General features: G+C 42.4%; 1 protein-coding gene across 1 annotated transcript in view; it reads right to left on the reverse strand.

The window, feature by feature from the left end:
• The window catches only part of CFAP70 (cilia and flagella associated protein 70), a 67690-nt gene extending 44025 nt beyond the window's left edge, over positions 1 to 23665 (reverse strand). Inside the window, exons 1-7 of the mRNA XM_056113454.1 lie at positions 23561 to 23665; positions 20096 to 20282; positions 18317 to 18415; positions 17928 to 18007; positions 4917 to 5096; positions 2711 to 2893; positions 1069 to 1163 (exon numbers count right to left, since the gene is read on the reverse strand). Of these exons, the coding sequence (XP_055969429.1) occupies positions 1069 to 1163; positions 2711 to 2893; positions 4917 to 5096; positions 17928 to 18007; positions 18317 to 18415; positions 20096 to 20282; positions 23561 to 23623 (887 nt within the window). The 5' untranslated portion in view covers positions 23624 to 23665. The remainder of the gene's footprint in view (positions 1 to 1068; positions 1164 to 2710; positions 2894 to 4916; positions 5097 to 17927; positions 18008 to 18316; positions 18416 to 20095; positions 20283 to 23560) is intronic.
• Positions 23666 to 23879: the final 214 nt, after the last annotated feature.

Consider the following 23879-nt stretch of genomic DNA (forward strand, 5'->3'; position numbering starts at 1 on the left):
CAGTCCCGACAAGGATTTGGGACCCCATCTAAGTCTAGGAAGTCTCTAAAATATTTGCTATGGACTATTTGCTATTCAGTAACCAAGAAAACTGTTTTTCCTCCCAATAATACCTATAGTGATAATCTTTTATATTTGCTGCCAAATCAACGGGTCTCTGTGACAAAAACTGGTAGTCAGTTTCCTGTTCTTTAGTTCCTAAGTTCTAATTTTGTTTGAGTGACACTGTGTTCACCAAAATCAATCCTCTCATCCAACTTTCTGCCAGGAAAGTGAATATGGCAGCAGAAATTTCAACTGTGTGGATGGAAGACATATATAAGACATGGCAGAGAAGGGGGCAGGAACAATGGTAGAGGGTTTAAGAGGCATGTCTTGCATGTGGCTGGCCCTGAGTCCATCTCTGGTACCACACAGTTCCCCAAACATCTCCAGTGGCCCAGGTAATCCCTGGCATCTGGAACAATATCACATCCTTGGGTCTTTACATTGGGCCAATAGGCCTCATAATTGATAAGAGGGACCCCTGAGTGTGCTTGGGAGACTTTTCCCACCCAAAAGAGGTAGAGAAAAAATATAGTGTGCTTGGATAGTTAATAACTGTGGAGCGACCCTACATAGCTTGGGACTTCAGTGTGCCACAGAAAAAAAGCACCCATCTTGGTTAAGCTTTTGGTTTTTTTCTTCTTTTTTTATTAGTGAAACACCATGAGGTACAGTTATAGGCTTACAAATTTTGCGCTTGGGTTTCAGTTATACAATGATCAAGTGCCCATCCCTCCACCAGTGCCCGTCATCCATCACCACGGGTCCCAGCATCCCCCCCACCCCCCACCCCCATCCCCCCCCCACCCCCGTCCCATCCTGCCTCTGTGGCAGGGTATTCCCCCTTGTTCTCTCTCTCTTCTTTTGGGTACTGTGTTTTGCAAGAGAGGCATTGAGTGGTTAAGCTTTTGTAATTGCCAAAAAAAATAGTCTCAGATCATCTTCATTCAAATATAGGAGAAATTAACAAAAGTGACAGTTCCTCCTACATGGTAACTGTTGATTTATTTTCTTCTTCCCTACCTGACCACTGCAGAAGGATCAAGGTAGCAGCGACTCTCCAAGTCCCAGACAATCCTTTTCTTTGTGCACTCTGCCTGGTTCCTAAACTCCCCATCCTGTGCAATGAGATGGAGGCTGTTATTCTCTTACTGTGCCAGGGTATCATCTTGCTTGATCTCTCAAGCATTCTTTTAATGAATCACATTAAACAACTTTTATGAGTACTATGATTAGTACTATAACTATACTATAATTACTATCACCATTTAAAATTTTACGGTAATTTACTTAATCATAAATAAAGTACCTGGCAAATTACCTGAATAATTTTTTTTTTTTTAGTGAAACACCATGAGGTACAGTTGTAGACTTACAAACTTTCGTGCTTGGGTTTCAGTTATACAATGATCGAGTACCCATCCCTCCAAAAGTGCCCATTCTCCACCACCAATGATCCTAGTAGCCCTCCCAACCCCACAGCCCATCCCCCCACCCCATCTCTGGGCATTCCCTTTTGCTCACTCTTTCCTTTAAGGTGTTGTAGTTTGCAATAGAGGTTTTGAGTGGCCATTGTGTTCGGTCTATAGTCTACTTTCAGCATGCATCTTGCATCCCGACCGAGTCCTCCAAACATCCTTTACTTGGTGTTCCCTTCTCTATCTGAGCTGCCTTTTCCCCCAGCATGTGAGGCTGGCTTCCAAGCCCTGGAGCAGACCTCCTGGTACTTATCTCAATTATTTTTGGGTGTTCGACTCCCATTCTGTTACTTTATATTCCCCAGATTACCTGCATAATTCTTATATAAATCTTGTCAAATATAGGTTGCCAAATTTGCCCTTGGGGGCTGCAGACATAGTACAGCAGGTAGTACACCTTGCACACAGCTGACCTGAATTCAATCCCTGGCATCTCCATATGGTACCCTGAGCACAACCAGAAGTAATTTCTGGAGGGTTTCGGTGTTATCTTTCTCAGTGCTATTTTAGGAAAATTAATATTATGTGTATAAAGATCATTGAACTTTGGAAATTTGCTTGTTTGCGGCCCCCCCTATATATCAGGCCTACTAGGAATTAGGAAGAGAGTTAGAATCAAGCTAGGGTTAGGGTTAGGGATGTGGAGGGTTTAGGTGGAAAGTAATGGTGTTTTCCAAGATAGAAAAGGAAGTGAATTGTTTTGTGATTGTTAGCTTTGGGTCAGCTGGTAGGACTGTGCCTATTCTAGCTTCCCCTTTCTTTGAAAGACAGGAATACTCTGGTACAAGATTTGCAGCTAGGTTTCTGGAGATTTTGAGTGTCAATTTTTTTCTTGCCCCGCCCCCAAATATCAGGCCTACTAGGAGTTAGGGTTAGGGTTAGAATCAGGACTGTGGGTTACAAAAAACTAGGGATTTATAGATGATAGTATTAGTGCTTTCCAAGAGACACATGGAACAAAAGACAAAAAAAGTAAAATAAAAAGTAAATTTAAATTCAATTATTAAATTTGTTGTATTTCAGATGTAGGCAGACTTTTTTTTATCAGAATTAGATAACTGTGTATTTTGACATATTCATTCTATTTTCACCAATGACAGGCATATATAAATTACAGTAATTCATGAGACATTTTCTCATCACTCAGTTAACTAAGTTCATCACGATAATTGTCATAATTCTCTCACCTCAGGGCGGTTGAGTTCTCCTTCTTCTTCCTCATACCGACCACCAACAATGAAGGCATCGGGGATGTAATTAGCTCCCGGGGCCAGAATGTTGGCAATTGGCCACTTTTTGGGCCGGGGAACAGGTTCTTTTTCACCTCCTTGCTTCAGTGTTCCATTCTTGAATAAAATGGGATAATCTTTCTACAGAAATAAGTATCACATATCAGGAAATTTCATAAAGACTGGGTGATTAGATCAGTTACTGAAATGTCTTTTCAAAGAAGCACTGGATTGAATCCAATAGATCCTGTGGCTTTTATTGTTTGTGCCATTTTATAAGTTTGTGATCAATAATTATCCTCTCCCTGAGATATGCAAATAGATTCTGTCCAGGGGTGATGTAATTGACTATTGCCCTGAAACTGAAGAGCAAGGTTTAAATTACTAGCAAATGCATTTCAACATTCCAGATGTTATTTCTTCAGATTTCCGCCCTGAAGCCCCTCACCCAGCTTGCTTTAGCTGCTGCTGCAGTGCTAAGGAGCTGGGCATCACATTGGCAGAGTTGGGGACCACCTTTTGCATTGGGGTGGTGCATGAAGGGTATCAAACTCTCACCTTCACAAGTGTGTCACAGCCACACCCCACAGAGCCACACCCCAAGGCCCCAGCTTCTCCTAGGAACTGAATTTATATTTTACTAATTCCCTCACTGATTAGTTCAATTAAGTCCTTGACAGAAACAGGGACACTCCACACTGAACTTGGGAAATATGATGGGAACAGGCAGGAGTATTTACTAATGAAATACTTTTAGAGAACAACTTGGAAATCTTCATCAAGAGTCACATAAGACTCATAATCAATCTTTCTAAAGAAATTTGGACCAAGAAAATAACTTAGAATAAAGGGAAATTTCTGTAAAAGTATATATCCTCCCAAATTAAAAAAAGTGATAGGGGCTGGAGCAACAGTATAGTAGGTAGGGTGTTTGCCTTGCATGCTGCTGACCAGGGTTCAATCCGCAATGGCTTATATGGTCTCATATATATACATACATATGTATATATGTATACATGTATATACATATATAAAATCTATGTCAAAATCAATAAATTTGACCAACTTTGCAAAGTTTCCTATTTTCCTCATTATTTATTGATATCAATTGCGGCAGAGCCTGACAAGCTACCTGTGGCATACTCGATCTGTCAAAAACAGTAACAATGAACGGTCCTCATTCCCCTGACCCTGAAGGAGTCCCCAATATGTCATCAGGCTACACTTGCACATGACAGGGACGAATGGAGACATTACTAGGTCCGCTCGAGTGAATTGAAGAACAACGGAGTGATAGTGATAGTGATAGTGATTGATTACAGGACATAGTGTATATAATAAACTACCAACATAAACATCTCTATAAAAAATAGATATAAACTTAGTGGGTTTTTTTTGTTTCTGTGTTTTGGGGCCATACCCAGTGATGCTCAGGGGTTACTCCTATCTCTGAATTCAGCCTTACCCACTGTACTATCTCTATGGCCCATAATGTTTTGAATGCTAAAATACATTTCATGCGGGCCACTGCTGCTGAAAATTGTGGAAGCACCCACGGGAGGCAGGTGGCCAAATACCCGCCAAACCAAGGCTGGGGCAGCAGCACCCTCTCCCCACACTGCAACTACACCAGGGCTCAACTCCACTGCCTCTCCAATATGCTCTGCGAAGGCACCAATCTCCGACTCATCTCGGGTACCTGAGCCCGGCTGAGAACTCTGCGTTTTTTATCTGGGTCGGGGTGGGTAGCCTCGCTCTCCCCATACTTCCAGATGCCCCGCTGCCCACCACCACGTCTGCCGCCTGTCGACTCTGGCCCAGACCATATAGATCTGGAAGTGTCGTGATCGCACCACACCTCCTGAAGCAGCAAAAGCTTAAACTCTTAGACACGCTTTGCCAACCCTGCAATCTGATGCAACAACGTTCACATAAAATTATTTTCTAGGTCTATCGTTAATAATATTGGAACTTTGTTATCTCATCAATTTTAATCCTAGAATTGTATCGTTGCCGCTTTTTTCTACACTAAATTTAAAAAAATTAAAAGTTAAAAAAATACATTTCAAGCATTCACATAGCTTGTTCTGAATGAAGTGATAGCAGGCAGAAAGGGCCAGTAACAGCGTGCGCGTGTATAGAGGATAGGACCACAGAACTTCACCTCTCCGGCCGATGGAACCTGCAGACCGCCCATGTAGTTCTGCAGAGGTCCGGTGGGAAGAAAGGACTCGGGCACCGCGTAGGCGGCCTCCAGCGTGACCTTCAGAAGATTGCCCCCCGAGATCTGCGCCGCGGTCAGCAAGGGCTCGGCCACAAACACTTTGACTTCAAGACTGCACGACTAGAAGAAAATCAAATTAGTGCTTTGAAAATGCCAGGAACTCCCTCCCCCATCCCCCGCCCCCATTATCAAGTCTGAATTTCATATCATGGCAAGGTGAGGTTAAGACTGATTGTTTCCATCTAAAGGACTCTTAATAAGTCTCTTTGTGTTCAGGACAGATCCAAGAGCGGAACCGTATCCCAGAACTAGAGCCTCGCTTCAGCAATACTGAGTCAGTTTGCACACAGAGAGTCTGGGAGAGGAACGGAAAGCTCTGCCTTGAAACACGAACACAGGTCCCACCTGCGGGAGTGAGTTGGAGTGTTTTTTTTTGTGGGAGCTCATATTTTGTTATTTGTGCCATTATAAATTTAGGGCTTTAAAATTAGATTTTTAATTAAATATTTGAAAATGTACTGCTTGATGGGCTGGAGCAATAGCACAGTGGTAGGGCATTTACCTTGCAGGTGGTGGACTTGACCAACCCAGATTCGATTCCTCCACCCCTCTTCCAGAGCCTGGCAAGCTATCCAGAGTATCTCGCTTGCATGGCAAAGCCTGGCAAGCTACCTGTGACATATTCAATATGCCAAACACAGTAACAACAAGTCTCATAACAGAGACGTTACTGTGCCCGCTCGAGCGAATCGGGAGGACTGTGCTACCCTATTGCTTGATATATTTCTGTTTTTTCCCAGTATGGGAAAGCCTGTTTTATTTTGACAGCATTATGGGGCCAAGAATGTGATGTTAGTAACATATTTAAGTCACTGTCACTGTCCTCCCATTGTTCACCGATTTGCTGGAGCAGGCCCAGTAATGTCTCCATTATGACAATTGTTACTGTGTTTGGCATATCGAATCCGTCACGGGGAGCTTTCCAGGCTTTGCTGTGCAGGCAAGATACTCTTGGTAGCTTGCCGTGCTCTCCGAGAGGGTCAGAGGAATCGAACTTGGGTTGGCCATGTTGGCCGCCTGCAAAGCAAACACCCTACCTGCTGTGCTATTGCTCCAGCCCAACATATTTAAGTAAGGTAAAGGTAAGAGGTAAAGGCCCTCCCGTTGATCGTCGATTTGCTCGAGCGGGCCCAGTAACGTCTCCATTGGAGACTTTGTTGTTACTGTGTCTGGCATATCGAATACTCTCGGTAGCTTGCCGGGCTCTCCGAGAGGGGCGGAGGAATCGAACTCGGGTCGGCCATGTTGGCCGCTTGTAAGGCGAACGCCCTACCGCTGTAGAGCAGCCAAATCTAAAGTATAAGAGGTTATTTTCATTGTCACTTTTTTCTTAAGAAGCTAAACACCACTAAGGACAAAAGATATTATTGTTAAATATTAGTAACCTAGTAACAAAAAATTAATTCCCAAATTGTGTCTCCAATAACATTTTGGGTGTGGAAAATGCAGTGTTTTAAGTAAGAAAATACTTTCAAAAGGAATGCTTATGCCCATTTATACAGAGAGATTTGTGTTTTTAACCTCTGACATTTTCACACAGGATTCAGTGAAATGTGGGTTTAAAACTTATACTGATGGGGGCCAGAAAGATATAGAGCAGGGACGGCACTTGCCTTGCATCTTGTTAAACCAAGTTTTGATCCCCAGCATCCTGTATGGTCCCCAAAACCTTATCTGGAGTGATCCCTGAGCACAGAGCCAGAAGCAAGCCCAGAGTACTGCTTGGTGTACTCCCCCCCCCTCCAAAAAATGTATACAGATAATTGTTATGTCAGGTACTTATTATAACACTAGGAACATAAAGATTAAAAGATGGCACTTTAATTACAGTATTCATACAATAATTCATGATTAGAGGGCCTTACAACAGGTAAGGCATGTGTTTTGCATGTGGCCAACCCAGGTTCGATCCCTGGCATCCCCTATAGTCCACTGTGCACTGCCAGGAATGATTCCTGAGTGCAGAGATAGGAGTAAGTCTTGAGCATCACCAGGTGTGACCCAAAACAAACAAATTCATGATTAATCATCCATGGTTACTAGGGATAGGGAACTGTACGAGATGCTCTAATAAAGGAGGGGCAAATATTTAAATACTGGAGAGGGGAGAAGCAAGCATGGTGACGTGAGTAGACTCCGTTGTCTGTGATGCTGGGGATGGACCCAGGTCTTCAAACAGGGGTCGCCTACCGCAGCCCAAAACAAGGGTTACAAGGAAAGTAAAAAGTTACAATCTGGGTAAATACTAAAAAAGAAAGAGAAGATAATTCTGACCAAAATAAAGAATCTATTGTAAAGGGATTACATGGTATGATAACATTCAGCTCACACATAAGAGATTCAGAATTTTCAAACAAAGAACAAGGAGGGGGTTGCTGAGAGAGGAGGAAGAATAGGTGTCAGGTTATTAAAAATGCTGCTGCAAGAAATTTGGATCATATCTGAAGTAGTGGGAAAATCTGTGATCCTCACTGTGCTAGCAGGGAAAGAGATGTGCTCAGATTCCCTCTAAGTCACTCAGCAAACAGAGAAAAGGCTGAACAGAGGCAACTGAGGAATGGACATTTCCAAGGCTACTTGCAAATAATGTAGAAATAAAGTTAATAAAGAGTTCATATACTTCAGGGTTGGAGTGATGGTACAGTGGGGAAGGTGTTCGCCTTGCATGCAGCTGACCTGGTTTTGATCCCTGGTCCCCTGAGCACCGCCAGGAGTGATTCTTGGGTACAGAGACAGGAAACCCCTGAGCACTGCCCCAAGTGTGACTCCCCAAAAGCCAAAAAAATATAAGTTCATATACTTTGGTGGTACTTGCATGATAACATTTACGGTGAAGAAACCTGAAACTGTAAGTCTAAAGCATAATAAAGTCATAAAATTTACTGGCATCAAGATAAAAATATCAAATGATAATGTGACAATCCAATATCAAAAATATGATTCATAAATAAAAGAGCACATTGTATTATTTTATTTTATTTTTTAAATTTTTATTAGTGAGACATCATGAGGTACAGTTGTAGACTTACAAATTTTTGTGCTTGGGTTTTAATTATACAATGATCAAATACCCATCCCTCCACCAGTGCCCATTTCCCATCACCATGGATTCCAGTATCCCTCCCACCCCCATCCCCCCATGCCACCCTGCCTCTGTGGCAGGGCATTCCCTTTCATTCTCTCTCTCTTATTGGGTGTTGTGGTTTGCAAAAGAGACAATGGGTGACAATCATGTTTGGTCTATAGTCTACTTTCAGCATGCTTCTCCCATCCTGGGAGGATCATCCCAACACCCTTTATTTGGTTCTCCCTTCTCTATCTGAGCTCCCTTTTCCCCTAGCATGTGTGGCTGGCCTCCAAGCCATGGAGTAAAATTCCTGGTACTAATCTCGGCCATTCTTGGGTGTTAGTCTCCTATTTTGTTGCTTTATGTTCCCCAGATGAATGCAATCTTTCTATGTCTATCCCTTTCTTTCTGACTCATTTCACTTAACATGATACTTTCCATGTAGTACCACTTGTATGTAAATTTCATGACTTCATCTTTTCTAATAGCTACATAGTACTCCATTGTGTAAATGTACCAAAGTTTCTTTAACCAGTACTCTGTTCTCGGGCACTCAGGTTTTTTTTCAGATTCTGGCTATTGTAAAGAGTGCTTCAATGAACAAACAAGTGCAGATGTCACTTCGGCTATACTTTTTTGCCTCTCTGGGATATATTCCCAGGAGTGGTATTGCTGGGTCAAATGGAGTTCAATTTCTAATTTTTTGAGAACCGTCTATACTGTTTTCCAAAAGGGCTGAACCAGTCGGCATTCCCACCAGCAGTGAAGGAGGGTCCCTTTCTCGCCACATCCACACCAGCACCGGTTGCTTTTGTTCTTGTGGATGTGAGCCAGTCTCTGTGGTGTGAAATGATATCTCACTGTGGTTTTAATCTGCATCTCCCTGATCATTAATGATGTGGAGCATTTTCTCGTGTGCCTTTTAGCCATTCGGATCTCTTCTTTGAGAAAGTTTCTATTCATTTCATCGCCCCATTTTTTGATAGGGTTGGATGTTTTCTTCTTGTGGAATTCAACCAGTACTTTGTATATCCTTGATATCAACCCCTTGTCAGATGTGTATTTGGCGAATATCCTTTCCCATTCTGTAGACTGTCTTTGTATTTTGGTCACTGTTTCTTTTGAGGTGCAGAAGCTTTTTAGTTTAAGATAGTCCCATTTGTCTATCTCTGTTTTCACTTGCTTGGCCAGCGGCTGGACATCTTTGAAGATACCATTAGCTTCAGTATCATGGAGAGTTTTGCCAACTTTTTCCTCATGTACTTTATGGATTCCGGTCTGATGTTGAGGTCTTTAATCCACTTTGATCTTACCTTTGTACATGGCATTAGGCAGAGATCTGAGCCCACTTTTTTTGCATGTAGTCCAGTTTTGCCAGCACAATTTGTTAAAGAGGCTTACCTTGCTCCACTTCACTTTTCTTGCCCCCTTATCAAAGATTAGATGCTCATATGCTTGGGGGGAGATGTCAGTATATTCAACCCTGTTCCATTGTTCTACAGCTCTGCCTTTGTTCCAGAACCATGCTGTTTTAATTATTACTGCTTTGTTGTAGAGTTTGAAGTTAGGGAGGTTGATTCCTCCCATTTTCTTTTTCCCAAGAATTGCTTTAGCTATTCGTGGGGGCTTATTGTTCCATATAAATTTCAGGAGTGTTTGCTCCATTTCTTTGAAGAATGTCATGGGTATCCTAATAGGGAACACGTTGAATTTATACAGTGCTTTGGGAAGTATTGCCATTTTGACAATGTTAATTCTCCCGATCCATGAACAGGGGATATTTTTCCATTTCCTTGTGTCCTCTTTTATTTCCTGAAGTAGCGTTTTGTAGTTTTCTTTGTACAGGTCCCTTACTTCCTTAGTTAAGGTGATTCCTAGCTACTTGATTTTCTGGGGCACAATTGTGAACGAGATTGTTTTCTTCATGTCACTTTCTTCTCTTTCATTATTTGCATATAGGAAAGCCATGGACTTTTGGGTATTGATTTTATAGCCTGCCACTTTACTATACAAGCCTATTGTTTCCAGGAGTTTCTTGGTAGGGGTTTTACGGTTCTCTAAGTATAGTATCATATCATCTGCGAATAATGAGAGCTTGATTTCTTCCTTTCCTACCTGGATGCCCTTAATATCTTTTTCTTGCCTAATTGTTACTGCAAGTACTTTCAGTACTATATTGAACAGCAGTGGAGAGAGTGGACATCCTTGTCTCGTCCCTGATCTTAGAGGGAAGGCTCTCAGTTTTTCCCCATTGAGGATGATGCTTGCTGTAGGCTTGTGGTAGATGGCTTTAACTATATTGAGGAAAGTCCCCTCTATCCCCATTTTGGCGAGGGTTTTCATCATAAACGGTTGCTGGATCTTGTCAAATGCTTTCTTTGCATCTATTGATATGATCATATGATTTTTATCTTTTCTTTTGTTGATGTGATGGATTATGTTGATTGATTTCACATTGTATTTTTTAAAGAGTCTAAGAAATAACTCAAAAGACTGGAGCTCATGATTTGCATACAATTGGGCATAGAGTTCAGTTGGGTACCACAGCATGGCCAGGGATAGCCCAGGTGACCTTTCCCAAAGTGAGTATCAGTGGAAAGGGCCTCCAGATGCCCTTATCACTGCTTGGGAGGACCCTCCACTGTGCAAAAAAAAAAAAGGAACAAAGACAAAAATGTCGAAAATACTGGATTTGGACTCAAGGGAGCAGTCAAAAATGTGATGTAGGTTCTATGTATATTTTTCTGCTGATTTCACAAGTTGATGACACCGCTTGGTGAAGTAACCAAAGATAGGGCCAAAGCACAGGCTTTGTGTGACAGTCCTAGTTTGAGCCCCTGGCATAGCATGGTCACCCCAAGCACTGTCAGGTATAGACCTCCCTCCAAAAATAAAAAAAAATAAAAAAAGAATGGTAAGTTTGTAGGAGGATGTTAAATTCAGTTTTAGAATGTTACATTTTAGGGAATATGAGATATCTAATTGAAAACTTTTCCCAATGAGATATCATTATTAAAAAAATCCAGTAGGTGACTGTAATATCTGACACCTTGGAACACAGGAATGAGGTATGAGCTAACATCATTAAATTAAAAGTCTTCAATATACTGATGATTGTTAATCATCAATATCCCTGCCCCCCAAACCACCCAGGAGTATGAACAAAGAAAAGATGACTAAGGGCAGAATTATCACATTTAAGAGATAGACAGAAGTGAGACATCTGATGCAGGAATCTGAAAAGATACCATTAGTGAGCAGGAAATCAGATTATAAATACAGGGACTGAAGAATGGGATACCCCTGGTCATATCTTTGAGAGGACTAGTTAAATGGCTCTAAGGGATGTTTTATTACTCAAAAAGTGCAGGGAATACTAGAGATAAATTGGAATTTCCTTTACAAGTACAGGTTTATATCATTTTAGTCTCTGAGTCTTGAGAATGACAAGAGTATCACTTGTATCACTTGTTATCCCATTGATCAACAATTTGCTTGAGTGGGCACCAGTAACATCTCCACTCGTCCCTGTCGCGTGATAATGTAGTCCAATGGCATCTGCTCACGCCAAGAACACGAAGAGCCTCAAATCATCTGTTCAGGGTTTTGACAAAGAAGTCAGACCATCTTGTAGGTGGAATCCAGTCGGTAACAGCTCTAGTCCAGTGGTCATCTCCAAATCACATTACATGTCCGGCCCATCTGGTTTTTGACACCTTGGCAAACGAGGCAGTGTCCCTGATCTTCAATCGTTGATGGAGGTCGGAACTCCGATTACTTCTGTCACTTGAGTGAAGCCTGATACTCCAATCATAGCTCTTTCAATTACTCTTTTGGTGATCCAAATAGCGTTCTCATCCTGTTTTCATAGGGCCCAGGTTTCTAAGATGTATGTTAGTGCAGGAAGAATGGTGGAGTCGAAAAGATGTGCCCAGAGCCAGAGGTTCTTTGTCCTCTTAACAATGTCTTCAATGCTCTTGAAGCTGTTCCACACTGCTCTCTTCCTCTTACAAAGTTCTGGTGCCAAGTCATTCCTCGTGTTAAGTTCTCGACCCAGGTACACATACCTGCTCCCTTCAAAGATGTTAGTTCCATTGAGAGCAAATGGAACATCAGGGACTAGTTTGTTTTTCATGAACATTGTCTTGGTGAGATTCAGCTGCAGTCCGACCTTTCCACACTCACGGTCGAAGTTGGCCAGAATTTGTGCTGCTTGGCTAATGTTTGGTGTTATTAGAACAATGTCATCAGCGAAGTGGAGGTGGTGTACTTGACAACCATCTACCTTCACTTCCATTTCTTCCCATTCCAGTCGTCACATGACATTCTCGAGGGTGGCACTGAAGAATTTTGATGAAATGGTATCACCCTGTCGAACCCTTCTCTTGACATCGATGATCTCTTTCTTGTAGAATGTTGAGATCCTGGTGGTGAATTCATAATACAGCTTGCAGAGGATCCTGATGTACTAAGTTTGAATGCCCTGTTTGGTTAGGGCTTCGATGACTGCTTTGGTCTCAACAGAATCAAAGGCCTTCTTTAAATCCATGAACATTAGACAGAGCAAAATCATGAACTCTCGCAAAACCTCAATGAGCTTGGTCATCATGTGGATATGGTCGATCCTGCTGAATCCTTTTCAGAACATGGCTTGTTCGCATGGTTGTCCTTCATCTAGTGTTCTGCCAATCCTATTCAGGATGACTCAAGTGAACAACTTGTAGATGATGGACAACAGTGGATTGGGCGATAGTTGTTGATGTCATGGATGTCTCCCTTCTTGTACAACAGAATGGTCCTGCTGGTTTTCCATTGGGATGGAACCTTGCATTCAGACAGGTAGGGTGTGAAGAGCCGAGCCAGTGTATTGACGAGTACTGGCAGCAGATTCTTCAGGTGTTCGGGTTTGACCTTGTCTGGACCGAGTGCTATACACTTCTTTACTGACAAAATGGCGTATTGGATTTTGGAAGGGAGAATGTTGGGAATGACATATCCATCCTGTGGAATTTGGTATGTGGGCAGGTGGACGTGGCTATCAAAGAGACAGGAGTAGAAGTCGTGGATAATCTTCTCCATTGCCCTTCTGGAAGATGTAATAGATCCATCAGGACATCGGAGGGCAGTCATCTTGGTCTTGTAGTTGGCAAAGGACAGGTGAGAGTTGCGAATACTTTCCACGGCTTCTGTTGCATCAGCCAACACTGCTGCTCTTCTCTATTTGAGGCCTTCCTTTATTGCTTCTCTGCACAGCTTTGCAAGCTCAGATGTTAGCTTGTGATTGCCTGAGGCTCACGCCAAACCATGTTGGCGAATGAGCTCAAGAGTTTCCAAAAGCAAGCATCTGTTTGTGGCTTTCCCACTCTCGGCATTCCTCATGCAGTCATGGAGGTGTTGAACCAGTCGATTGTATTCCTGATTGATGTTGTTAATGATGGCATCTTCCCACATTGCCACAATAGTGCCAAAGAGCTCCCAGTTGGTGGTCATTCTGGGAGTGCTCTTAAGCTTTGCAGTCCTTTCTCCCAACTCTGTGAAGTAGAATTTTGCATGAAAGAGACGGTGGTCCGATCCCGTTTGGAATTTTGGGACAACAGTGACATCAGTCAGGCAAAACCATCGATTGAATATGATGTGTCAATTTCATTGTGGAACTGTCCACCGGGAGACTCCCATGTCCAACAATTAGATTTGGCCTTCTGGAACTGTGAGTTACCATGGATGGTCTTGGTCGACATGATCAACTCAGACAGTCTCTACCTGTTCTTTCCATTCTAGGCCGTGGGTCCTGATGTGGATTTCTTCAGCCAATCTTCTCTTGGCATTAAAATCACTGACAATGATCTTGTTGAAGGTGTGGTCTTCTTTACAGAACTTCTCCAGCTCCATGTAGAACTTCTCAATTTCTTCATCGTAGTTGGATGTTGGTGTGTAGACGACAAAGAAAGAAACTGCTAGCAGTGAGCCACATCTATTCAAGTATAATCATCTGATTCTAGTTGTTAGGCATTCGAATGAATCAATGCTCACCGCCAAGTTCGTGTTGACAAGGACACTGACACCACCGATGCCTCTTTTGTTGCATGATCCAAGGAACAGTTCTTGGAGTCTCCAGTGTCGAAAATGGCATGATGTGATTGATGCCTTCTTGTCTCGATCAGACCAATGATGTCATACTTGATCTTCTGCACTTGCACCATCAGGTCCTTGAAGGATGCTTCTGATGCCAGAAAACATGCATTGAAAGTACAGACAGTCATTTTAGTCCTTCTTTGTTTTGGCAGCCTAGTTTGGCCCTGAGATTTTTATCAACCTCTCCTTCCTCATCCTTCTTAACGCTGCCGCTGCCGTACTGGGGGCTCTTTCAGGGTCAGGGGAATTAGGCCTACTGTGTTTACTGTTTTTAGCATATCAAATACGCCACGGGTAGCTTTCCAGGCTCTGCTGTGAGGGCGGGATCCTCTAGGTAGTTTGCCAGGCTCTTCAAGAGGGATGGAGGCTTTTAGACAAGAGTATAAACTGAAATATAAAATCAGTGAGAACTTCAGCAAATGGGATTTAACTTTAACATATTTTTTCTTGATCATGCAAAAATAAGTTAAAAAGTAAAAAAAAAAATAAGTAAAATAAGTTCAGGGATTTTTTTTTTGGCAGGGGGCACACCCTGCAATACTCAGGGCTTATTTTTGGCTCTGCACTCAGGAATTACTGCTGGTGGTGCTCACAGGACTATATGAGATGCTGTGGATCAAACCTTGGTCAGCTACATACAAGGCAAATGCCTTACCTGCTGTCTTATCAATATAGCTCCACGATCAGAAATTTTATAAGGAAATATAAGAAACTGCAATCCATTTGACTAACTTTTCTTCCACAGACATCTAAGAAAAATATATATAAGCTATAATGCTGAGCCAAAGCTGGCAAACTATGCTCAAATGCATACCAATTCCAGTACCAATCACACGAATGATGAAAAATATTGTCACTGTCACTGTCCTCCCATTGTTCGTCAATTTGCTCGAGCGGGCACCAGTAACATCCCACAACAAATTGTGAGACTTATGTTACCATTTTTGGCATATTGAATACGTCATGGGTAGCTTGCCAGACTTTGCTGTGTGGGTGAGATACTTTTGGTAGCTTGCTGGACTCTCCAAGAGGGGCAGAGGAATCAGACACAGGTTGGCCGCCTGGAAGGCAGATGCTCTACCCGCTGTCCTATTGCTCCAGCCCGATGAAAAATATTAAATTTTATATTTAGGTGCCTTGCAAGTGGCCAACATGGCCGACCCGAGTTTGATTCCTCCATCCCTCTCAGAGGGTCCGGCGAGCTACCAAGAGTATCTTACCTGCACAGCAAAGCCTGGCAAACTACCCATGACGTATTCGATATACCAAACAGAGTAACAATTATCACAATGGAGATGCTACTGGGCCCGCTCAAGCAAAATCTATGAACAACGGGAGCACGGTGACAGTGAGAGCGACAGATTTAGGTGCAATAAAAGAAGAGAATTCAAATTAAATAAGACCTACAAAAAAAAAACACATCCTAGAATTAAAGAACAAGAGAACCACAGCAATCTGGGAGTGGGTTGTGGCAATTTCAAGGTCAGCATCAAGGACAAGAAAAGGGTCTACAGATGGTGATACAGAACTACATGTGTAATGGTTGGGTCAGCTGGATTCTCCTTTACATAAGCAAAGCAAAAAGCGTGTTTTTTAAGCATTCTGCTTAGAGAGTGTACTTGCCTAAGGTAGAAAAGCAGCACTCTAAGAAATCACTGACCCCCAGAAAAAAAGGGAAATAGTCAAGACAAAACAGAGGCACAGCCTATCAACTCCTGCTTCCCCTTCTCCCCAAACCAGATGCAGACAACCATGCCAGACAGAATTCAACTGTCAAGACAAAGCTAGAGGGGGTATAGTGCCACCAGCAGGCCAGTCTGTACCTGTGAGGCGAGTGTATCAGCAGCCTGATGGCGCCTTCAGACTTCCAGATACCCCAAAATTGCTGCTGTGCCTTTGGCCATACCCCAAAAACTTGGGGCAAAGTTTAACAAGAAAGTAAACGGCCAAAAGTCAGGTATGTGGGAGACACACCCACAAACCACCTCTGGCTCAGCTATATAATTGGAGACAAGGCCTCTCTGTTTCCTGATCGAACTGCTTAACAGCCATGATCCCAGAGACTCAGAAACAAATCTCGAAACCCAACAGCTATTGGCAGAAATGCAGTAGGTTACCAACGCTGGGCCACCCCAGGTGGGAATAGGTTTCATGCCTTGGCCTGTTCCCCCAGGCGGCCCAGTGGCCGCCATCCTCCAGAGGCCACTGGACAGTCAGGTTTGGGCCTGCAGTGATGAGACATGCAGGGCCTCACAGGATGGGGGTGGAGTTGGCCCTTTCCTCCCTGCCCCAATGAGACCCTGAATCGCCACCCACAAATGGCCTTTCTGGCTCCTGATCAAGCTGCTTAACAGCCATGATCCCAGAGACTCAGAAACAAATCTCAAAACCCAGTGGCTTTCGGCAAAAATGCATCCGGACCCCACAGTAGGTTACTGTTGCCGGGCCACCCCAAGGGGGAACAGGTGCTGTCCCTCCACCTGCTCCCCCTTGGCAGCTCAGTGGCCACCATCCTCCAGAGGTCACTGGACAATCAGGTTTGGGTCCACAGTGACGAGACACGTGGGGCCTCACGGGATGGGGGTAGAGCCGACCCTTTCCTCCCCGCCCCAGTGAGACCCTGAGTCGCCGCCCACAAACAGCCTCTCTGGCTCCTGATCAAGCTGCTTAATGACCATGATCCAAGAGACTTAGAAACAGATCTCGGAACCCAGCAGATTTTGGCAGAAATCCCTCCAGATCTAAGTGTTAAAATTTCAGAATTTCAAAATCACGTAGCCACTACTGCAGCCACGCAACACTATATGTTATTCATATGTTCACTGTTGCCTTTTAGGCAGATCTGAGTGTTGGGGTAAAATCCCAAATAATAATGGGGGGTCTGGAATCAAAATATTGAATGTAATCAAAGTAGAGAGAGAGTAATGTGGAAAACATCTGCCCCACAGTTAGGGGGAGGGTGTGAGACAGGGGGTTTACTGGGGGTTTTGGTGTTGGAAAATGGGCACTGGTGAAGGGATGGGTGTTTCAGCATTGTATGACTGAGGCTTAAACCCAAAAGCTTTGTACCTGTTCTCACGGTGATTCAATAAATTTATAAAAAAGAAAAAAGAAGTAAGGTGGAGTTCGTGCCCAATTCAATCAGCCTAATCAGTGGCTGAATAAATAGCAGTACTCCTACATAAAAAAAATACATAGCTAGAAGACAGATACACAGTTAAGCCTCTCCTTCATTCATAACTTACCATAATAACCAAAACCTTACTCTGTGAGTACATACCCACACCTTCATTTAATCACACTAGGTTATAATCCATGGTACAAACTTATAGACTCCTAAAAGGTATGACTCTTCATTATTTATCTTTGTTTTCAAGAACCTAGCACAATGTGTATCTAATGGTTTGGACTCAACCAAGTTTAACCTCTTTTTGTGTGGTGGACCCACACCCGATGATGCTCAGGGTTTACTCCTGGCTGCATCAGGCTGTCATACTGGTGCTCAGAGATCATCCCTGGCAGTGTTCAGGCTATATACTGCGCTGGTGATCAAACTAGGGTCAGCTATGTACATGGCACGAGCCTTAACCCCTGTAATAGCTCTCCAACCCCTCCACTGAGTTGAACCTTTATAACAAACAGATTGTTTGACTGCATGAGACTGAAATTTTCAGAGATAAAAAGCTGATTACCTTAATACCTGATCTAACAGGTTCTAAAGGTGAGCCCGGGACAGGGTGCAAAGGAACCGTCATTTCATATGAATTATCTCCTGTGAAAAGAAGGGAAAGTCAAGCCAAAGAAGGAAGGTTGGGCAGAAATAAGTTCATCTTTTCATCAAATTCCTCAGATTCACTAAGTTTGATTTCTGCACCTTTCTAGAGCTAAATTTTACTTTACTTCATCACATTATCATCACCACACACAACTCTCACACCCTGCGTTAAGTAACACCAGCATAAATTTTTTTAAGTGCCACATCATGGCCACACCCCCTTTTTAAAAAAATAGCATAAAATCTGCAACCACTGTGCAGTATGAGCTTTGCTATTTCTACTTTTGAGCAAATCAGATATCTGACCTTCCAGTAAAGGAAGAAGATCCACAACAGCTTGTCCAAGAAGTAAAGTCTTCTCTTCTTTCTGCTTCTTTTCCTTTGGTAAAACTTCAATCAAACTTACTAGAAAAATCAAAACCAAGAAAATAAGAATGTGCTTAGTTCATATATCATATAACAAGAAATAGGATAATAAGGAATAGCAAGTAACGCATTGTTTGAGAAATTTAAGAGAGTGTCAGAAAGATAACACAGGGCTAAGGTGTTTGCCTTGCATGCGGTCAACCCAGGTTCAATTCTTGACACTCCATATGGTCCCTCTAGTGGACCATGCCTCATGCCCAAAAAAACTGAAGAGAAATTAATCTGAAATCCAAAGAGGCAATGTTTTGGATAACTTCTGGTTTTAAAAAAATATTGAGGGGCTAGAGCGATAGCACAGCAGGTAGGGTATTTTCCTTGCATGCGGCCAACCCAGGTTCTATTCCCAGCATCCCATATGGTCTCCCAGCACCACCAGGAGTAACTCCTGTGCATCGCCGGGTGTGACCCAAAAGAAAGAAAAATCGAACTATCTCAACATCTTACTAAACTTTTTGCAAGCAAATTATTTTTTTTAAAAAGTTTTTACATCTTGTAAAGAAACGATCAATCACGATCCTCCTGAATTGATTTTAAGAATGATGAAAATGTCACAATATTCTATTTGAAATAACATTTATATCTTCACGTTGGCTGGCATAGGTCTGAGAGACCTTAGAGTAAATGAGAGAGTCCAATAGCTCTAGGAGGGTTTCCACAGCAACGCTGCCCTGTCTTAATGCATAAGATTTATTGTGAAAATTTTCTAAAGTACAATAGTATAATTATGGATATCCATGTAATTATATCACCTAAATTTAACATTAATATGTGCTTTTTCAATTCTTGTTTCATGAAATACTTCCAAGTAAATTACAGATATCATGCATGACAGCTTACTGCTAAACACTAAAGTATGAAACCCAAAATATGGCATTTTCCTACAAAACCACAGAACATTAAGCCCAGTGTGTGAAAAAACTCATTTACATTTCTCAATTATCCTAAAGCCTATTTTGTAGCTGATTTATTCACCACAGGACTCAAAGATCAGCTTCTGCATTAGGTTATCATATTTGTTACATTTCTTTTTAAAAACCCAGTTTTTCTTTTTGGGTCATACCCAGAGGATGCTCAGGGGTTACTCCTGGCTCTGCACTCAGAAATATATTCCTGGTGATGCTCAGGGGGCCATATGGATACTGGGGGTTGAACCCGGGTCGGGTGTATGCAATGCAATTCCCCTACTGTACTATCTCTTCAGCCCCCACATACTTTGCTCTGCTACTTATTTATTAAAGATAACAGAAGAGGAGCCAGAGTGATTTTGAAACTCCAGCTATTTTGAGACTTATTCATGCAAAACTATTATTCATTGACTCAGGGAAGGGGCCAGGGGAGTCTTCTTTTTTTTTTCTTTTTCTAAACATGGCAACCCAAAATACAGGTTGATACATAGGAAAAGCTATCAAATCTGTATAGGGTATAAAGGCTGAAAAATTCCATCATATATCAAAAGGTCTTTGATACAAGTTAATTAAAGTTAGTAGCCCATGTGACTACTATTAGTAGCCAGAGCATGTAAGGCACCAAGTAAGTGGCATTATTCCTAAGTAAGGAAGGCAGCTGCATTCAACTCTCCCAATAATACCTACCAGATACTTCCAAATCTCCTCAAAATATACTTGTATAACAAACAGCCTTAGAGACACTAGTACTTACAGAACACAGGTTTGTGGGCGATGTCATCTAAAGTGATTCCTCCCTCAGGGTTGAACTCAAAAGTGCTAGTAAAGTTATATTTCGCATTTCCTTCTGGAGAAAGAGTAATTTTTGCAGAGTCTCCCAGAAGTACATTATTGAATTCTGAACGAATGAAGGTAACTGGTGAATCCCCTTTAAAGCCTTTCTGTGGAAGAAAAATATCACTTTTATAATTATACTTAGAGAATTTTTCTGTGTAACTTTTTGATTCCAACTAAAGAATCAATCAATTTTCTTTCTTTGTTTCTTTGTTTCTTTCTTTCTTTGTTTCTTTCTTTTCTTTCTTTCATTCTTTCCTCCTTTCCTCCCTTCTTACCTTCCTTCCTTTCTCCTTCCTTCCTTCCCTCCTTCCTTCCTTCCTTCCTTCCTTCCTTCCTTCCTTCCTTCCTTCCTTTCTTCCTTCCTTTCTTCTCTCCTCTCCTTCTCTCTCTCTCTTTCTTTTTCATTCTTTCATTTTATTTTTGGACCACACTCGGCTGTTCTCAGGAGTTAGTACTGGCTCTGGACTCAGAAATCACTCCTGGGGGGGTTTAGGGTACCATATGTGATGCCACATATGCCACATATGGGCTGGAGCGATAGCACAGCGGGTAGGGCATTCGCCTTACACGCGGCCAACATGGCTGACCCGAGTTCGATTCCTCCGCCCCTCTCGGAGAGCCCGGCAAGCTACCGAGAGTATTCGATATGCCAGACACAGTAACAACAAAGTCTCCAATGGAGACGTTACTGGGCCCGCTCGAGCAAATCGACGATCAACGGGAGGGCCTTTACCTTTTACCTTTTATGTGATGCCACGGATTAAGCCCATGTTGGTTTTGTGCAGAGTAAGCACCCTACCTGGTGTACTGTATCTGGCCCTGTATTTCTTAATAAGTCATATCACAAATACGAAAGAGAGAAGTAGGACATAATTTAAAACAAATAGTAGCTAACTGCAGGATTCTATTTAAGTACCATATTTTTAGTTTTGTAAAATATTTTTGTGTCTATCAAATGATAAAAATATAATAAAAGAAAAATTATAGGATCCAGGGAGATAGCTCAAAGATGGGTACATCTGTGGCACTGCATGGTATCCTGAGTATGCATGTGACTTAAAAACCTTGTTTTACAAAAAATTACAATGTAGAAATATGGAAAAGAAAAGCACATAGAGAAACATTTCAGGAGCAAGAGAGAGAAAGAGAGAGAGCTCAATGGACTTTGCATGCAGAAGGTTCAGGTTTGGTCCTCGGCACTGTGTGCACCTCCCCTCCCCCCCGCACTCTCAGGAACAGCCCCTTAACTCTGAGTAGGCAGTAGCCCCCAAGTACTTAATGCTTGTGTGGCCCTAAAAAAAAAGAAAATTATCTCAGTACTCTACTGTGTAAGAATTGTAACACTCTAAACTTTATTTCTTAAGTGTTTCGCTATAACTGTAATATATAGGTACCATACATATATACATTTATGTTGGATAACATTAGTTTGTCCTTGCTCCTCCTGCAGGGAACTTAGGTTACTCCCACAACAGTGCCCCTGAGGCACACCCAATTCCATCAAGCACTAACAATCCTATATTGCCTTTCTCTTTCCTTTATGTCACTTGCCTGGTTTCGCAATGTCCTTTTTCTATAGACATGGAAGATAGTTGATGCTATGCTTTTGTAGCACTGTAGCCCTGTCCTCCCGTTGTTCATCGATTTGCTCGAGCTGGCACTAGTAACACCTCCATTTTGAGACTTGTTGTTACTGTTTTTGGCATGTTGAATACGCCATGGGGATCTTGCCAGGCTCTGCCACGCAGGCAGTATACTCTTGGTAGCTCACCTGACTCTCCGAGAGGGGCGGAGGAACCAAACCTGGCTCGGCCTCATGCAAGGCAAATGCCCCTACCTGCTGTGCTATTAGTCCAGCCCCTTCCATCAGATGTTTCTTTCAAAAGAAGCATGGGAGTTAATTGACTCTGAAATAATATTTACTCCTGGGCATCCAAAAGGGGGGTCCCGATGAAGGGATGGATGGACCCAGGGCAAGCTGTAAGCTACCCCGACATCGAAAGAGGACAAGCTAAACACCCTAAGTATAATAAGTTAAGAGCATGGTCATGGAACAAACTCTGTCATAATCCAAAAAGAAGTAACTAAATAAGGACCGTGCTGGGGTTAGAAAAGACTAAACTGGCCTGAGGACTGTGGTCTGGAATATATAGTGAGATGTCCCCAGGAAGAGTCTATCTTTAAGCTTAATATATCTCTGACTGTGTTCATACAAAATGACTAGAAATGTTATAAGAATTAAATTCGCTATGATTGTTTAAATGGATTACTAACTGAGGAAAGGAGAAAGCAATGCACCCTGGGTGGAATCCTGCCCTTGAGCAGATATCCTAGTAACCTAGAGTGCTGAACCCTCAAATGAGATCTTGTTCTTGAGTTAATCTCCTAGAACTTCCCCTGAAGGAGTGGCTTTACCTCTGTTGTTATGACAATGTTCAACCCCACCTATGTTTAATCTGACCCTTCATGATTTCTTCCTATATAACTGTGCTGTAAGGGGTAAGAGGGGACTAGACAAGAACTAGGAAGACTATGAGGACGAGGATGATGGAACTATGATGACTGGGACTATGACCGAAACGACAACTACGATTGTGCTGTAAGGGGAGAGATTGAAGTGTGTTGGGGAGGAGAGAGAAATGAACTGTCTACCAACCAGCCTGGAGCCCTGTTTCTCCATTCCCCAGTCCTTCATTTGTCCATTTGTCTGTTGCCGTGGGCTGGCCAGGGGAACGGCTCTTGGCCACCAAATGCTCAAGTCTGTGTGCCCACATCTTCTTTTGAAACTCACACATTTACATATACCTTTATTTTCTTTTGTAGTGCTGGGAATTGAACCCAGGAAACCCAGAGTCTCACATATGAGAGGCATATTCTATATCCCTGAGTCCCTAGAAAACTAGGAACATAGTGAATAATATCCTGTTTTGAAAGAGGCATTTTTTACTCCATATTACTGAAGGAATGTTTTGCCATTCCATTATTTTTCTAATTTGAATATTTACATTCTATCATTCAAATTCATCCAGTGAAATTAATCACAAGAGAAAGTCTTGAAGAATTCAGATTCTCTTCAGGAGGAAAGAATGGATACCTGGAAGAACTTAAATCACATCTTTTACCCCTATTACATTGAGTATTTAAATTTCCAGATACTTGACATATGTATTCTAGTGACTTGCTGATTCAGACTCTCAGTAAGAAGCACTTTTGGAGGAAGGGCCATTGCTAGGCAAAGCCAAAAGGATTGGTGGTAAAGGAAGAATTTGCCTCCCACCTGATAGGTAGGCATTGAACAGGAGATTGGGGCCAAAAAGGCAAATATAGTTTCAATAAGGAGGAAGAAGCTAGAAACTTCTTAGATTTCCAAAAATAATCTCACCAAGTCATAGCCTTCTATCACAGTGACCTGCACGAATCTGCCTGCTGATGCCGCCTGCTCCATGGCAGCCCTCAGGCTGAGTCCCTCTGGTCTTCTGGGGGCTCTGCAAACAGAATGAACAAGGCTATTCCCTCACGCACAAGGACCCACACTACAACATAAACAGTACCAGGGGAGAAGCTAGGAAAATGCCACACGTCATCCAGAATTGTTTAGTACTTTCTTCAGAGACAGTGCTTTACGGAGTTGATCACAGAATGATTGATTCCACTGATTAGCGCTTTAAAAAAACAAAAGCCTTAAAGAGGGGTGTTGGTGG

Source organism: Sorex fumeus, unplaced genomic scaffold, assembly GCF_029834395.1.
Source record: "Sorex fumeus unplaced genomic scaffold, SorFum_2.1 ptg000020l, whole genome shotgun sequence".
NCBI lineage: Eukaryota > Metazoa > Chordata > Mammalia > Eulipotyphla > Soricidae > Sorex > Sorex fumeus.